The 4047-nt window shown below is 40.4% G+C and overlaps 1 protein-coding gene across 1 annotated transcript; it reads left to right on the top strand.

Annotated features, from left to right (window-relative positions):
• Positions 1-517: 517 nt before the first annotated feature.
• On the top strand, positions 518-1624 carry LOC107483762 (uncharacterized). Its single transcript, XM_016104379.1, has one exon. The coding sequence runs from the start codon at positions 518-520 to the stop codon at positions 1622-1624; it is 1107 nt and encodes a 368-aa protein (XP_015959865.1).
• The last annotated feature ends 2423 nt before the right edge of the window (positions 1625-4047 follow it).

Raw genomic sequence — 4047 nt, 5'->3', positions numbered from 1 at the left:
AAGGGGGGAACGCTGAGCAGAAACAAGAACAAGTTCAATACATGCAGAATGCTTTAAATTCTTCTCAGAATGAATTCCATGGTGACACATACAACTCATCCTGGAGGAATCACCCTAACCTGAGATGGGGTGACAATCAAAACCAATGGCAAAAGAATAACAACTCCAACCATTCCCACAACACAAACAACCAAAATCATTCATCTAACAACACTAATACAAGAAACCACAAAACACATCTCAGCAACCCCACAACAATTCACAAGCTCACCAAAATAACTTCTCCACATCACCATTCAACTCACAAAATGCCCACCTTAATGCTCCAAACAACTTCCAACCACAACAATCATACCCTATCATACCACATATTGACCATCATGAAACCAGGATCTCAAGTCTTGAAGCAGCCTTGCAAGCTCTTACCCAAAACACACAATCACTTGCTCAGACTACTCAAAGATTAGCAAAAGGACAAGAGAGTTTGCTTAAAGGACAAGAGAGACATGAAGCCACCATGAGGAATCTTGAAAGACAAATGGGACAAATGGCTAAACATATCACAGAGATAGGTGAGAAGCGAGCACTACCTAGTACCACTGAAGACAACCCAAGGGACATAGGAAAAGCCATAAAGTGGGAGGAGTGTAAAGCAATCACCCTGAGAAGTGAGAAGAAGGTGGAGACAGAAGCCATCACTCAGGAAGAGCACAACAAAGAAGGCTTAAAAGAAGAGGTGAAGGAGCAAAAGCAGGAGCAAGAAACCTCTATACAAAGTGATAAGTCAACTAAGAAAGTAGTAGTGAAAGTATATCATCGAATGCTACCATATCCTCAAAGGTTCAAGGGAGAGAACAAAGAGAAGCAATACTCCAAATTCTTGGAGATATTAAAGACACTACACATTAACATCCCTTTCATTGAAGCACTTGAACAGATGCCCCTATATGCTAAGTTCATAAAGGAATTGTTGACAAAGAAAATATCCTTGAAAGAGGGACAAACGGTTGTGATGACCAGGGAGTGTAGTGCCATCATCCAAAGAGGGTTGCCAAGAAAGAGGAAGGACCCAGGGAGCTTTCAAATCCCCTGCACCATAGGCAACATGATGATTGAGAGAGCATTTTGTGACCTTGGTGCAAGCATAAATCTGATGCCTCTATCCTTGATGAGGAAGCTTCAAATTCATGAATTGAAACCTATAAAAATAGCCCTTCAAATGGTGGACAAATCCATTCAGCAAGCACTTGGGGTTGTAGAGAATGTATTGGTAAAGGTGGACAAATTTTTTCTCCCAGTTGAATTCGTCATCCTAGACATAGATGAAGATGACAACACTCTTATTATCCTAGGGAGACCTTTCTTAGCTACTGCTAGGGCATTGATAGATGTTGAAAAAGGAGAATTAATGCTAAGGGTGCATGAAGAGCATATAGTGTTCCATGTCTTCAAGAATTTTCAAGATTCCACCCAAGAGGAAGAGTGTATAAAGATTGATTCCATAGATCCAAACTTGAAAGAGGCACCTAATGAGACACTCCCAATACATTTAAGTTCATGCTGGAAAGGAAAGGAAGAGGTAGAAGTGGTGCAACAAGCTCAAAGAATAGAGGAGCATGAATGAGTGAGAGATTGGGAAGGAAGCTTGCAAAAATAGAAGGAACACAAGAAATTGAGGAGATGACCAGCGAGAAGTGACGCGTACGCGTCAGGGACGCGACCGCGTGAAAGAAAGGAATTCGCAGTGACGCGGCCGCATGAGTGACGCGGATGCACGGATTGAAAAAGCAGAAGCGACGCGGAGGCATGGACGACGCGCTCGCATGGAAAAGAAAAACGCCGAATGACGCGTCCGCGTGAATGACGCGTCCGCGTGAATGATGTGTCCGCGTGACGTGCGCAATTTGCAGAATTACAAAAGTTGCTGGCAAAGATTCTGGGCCGGATTTCAACCCAGTTTTCGGCCCAGAAACACAGATTAAAGTCAGGGAACATGCAAAGACTGAGGATGCTTTCATAATTCATAATTTTAGTTTTAGATGTAGTTTTTGGAGAGAGAGGCTCTCTCCTCTCTCTTAGGATTTAGGATTAGGATTAGGATTTTTAGAAATTAGGGATTTCATCTTCTTCATCACAGGTTCAATGTTCTTTAATTTATGTTTCTCTTCTACTATTAGATACTCTAATACTTTTATCTGTTAATTACTTATGTTGCCCATTTGATTCATAAATCTTTCCATGTTAGATTTGACTACTTTGAATTAATGTTATTTGAGGTATTTCAGTTTATTATTGCTCCCCTTTATTTATGTTACTGTTGCTTCCAATCTGAAGACATTTTTATTCAAGTAGATTCTCTTATCTTTTGGCTTTAATTGATTAACTGGAAGCTCTTGAGTTACCAACTATTCATGATTGATTGTTATGTCGGCTAATTAACTGGAATTCTACTAACTCTAGTCTTTCCTTAGGATTTGGCTAGGACTTGGGAAATCTAACCAATTGGTTCACTTGACTTTCCCTTGCTTATGCAAAGGTTAACTAAGTGGGATTAACTTTCATTCTCATAGGAGCAACTAGGATAGGACTTCCGAATTTTCATATCTTGCCAAGAGTTTATTTTATAGTTATTTATTTATTTTAATTGTCATTTGAATTACTTGTCATACTTCTTCCTTATTTCCAAAACACCCAATTTTACCGTTTTCATAGCCAATAATACGAACATACCTCCCTGCAATTCCTTGAGAAGACGACCCGAGATTTGAATACTCGGTTATCAATTTCAAAAGGGTTTGTTATTTGTGACAACCAAAAAGTTTGTAAGAAAGGACTTTTGTTGGTCTGGAAGCTATACTTGCAACGAGAATTTATTCTGAATTCTAGACCACGCAAAAATTCTCTCTTCAAAATGGCGCCGTTGCCGGGGAATTACAAACGTGTGCCTTATTATTGGTTATTGTAAATATTTTTCTTTTACTTGTTTATTTGTTTTCTCTCTTCCCTCTTATTTCTGATAGCTATTATGAATCCTCACCCCTCTCGCTTTGAGTTTGGTTCTAATTTTGTTGCAAGGAATGGAAGCTATAACAGGACTATGCATCAAGGTCTAAGCAATCAAAGATGGATAGAGCCACAAGGATCTGATCACCCCTTTAGGCAACAACATCCTCCTATATATCATGGACAAAGACCATATTACAATGCATGCCCAACTGATAGATTTAGTGGACCGCCTTGTAACTACCAACAAGCCCCACCCTATGCTCAGAGACCATCCTCTCGACATAACTTCGAACCACCACACTCATAAGCTTCTTTTCACCATTCACTACCACATGATCCTTATCCACCCCAATGCCAATCCAACTATTCCCAAGAACCACCACACCCCTATGCACCATGTCCATATCCATCAAGCCAAGAATCACAGGTTCGCCTTGAAAAATCAGTAAAACAATTTAATGCAACCCTTCATCAACTAGAGCAAGCAATAAATCAATTATCTTCCAAACGTTCAGCCCCTCAACAGACTCCCATGGCTTTATGTGGAGAATCCAATGAAGAACGCAGCACAAAGGAGACGCTAGAAGCTCCAGTGGATAGCATAGAGCATAACTTCGTACTGGAACAAATAGAGGAAGCTGTCATTGTAGAAGAAGAAGAGTTGGTTGAAGATTTAGGAGATGCCGAACCACCACCTAAATCCAGAGTTGTGGAGAATTCCGTCAAGGATGTTACAATTGATGCTAAAGAAGATGTTGCGCAGCCTCCAATGCAGATATCTTATGAAGAACTGGATGGAATAACCCAAGAAGCAAGTTTCCTTGATGACGATGATCACGAGTCGAGTTCTCTTAGTAACGAACTCGCATCCGCAAGTGAATTCTTTGAGACTGAAGAATCTTCCCCAAGTGAATACGAAGATAATGCAGAGGTCGACTTTTCTCAACCTCCTAATTATGACTCAAGTGATGAGGAAGATATGGAAGACTTTGACCAGGACATGGCTGGAATGGAAAAGGTTTACATGGAAGTGGAGGAATT

The sequence above is a fragment of the Arachis duranensis genome, chromosome 4 (genome assembly GCF_000817695.3).
Source record: "Arachis duranensis cultivar V14167 chromosome 4, aradu.V14167.gnm2.J7QH, whole genome shotgun sequence".
NCBI lineage: Eukaryota > Viridiplantae > Streptophyta > Magnoliopsida > Fabales > Fabaceae > Arachis > Arachis duranensis.
This window is presented reverse-complemented; position numbering and strand designations above follow the sequence as displayed.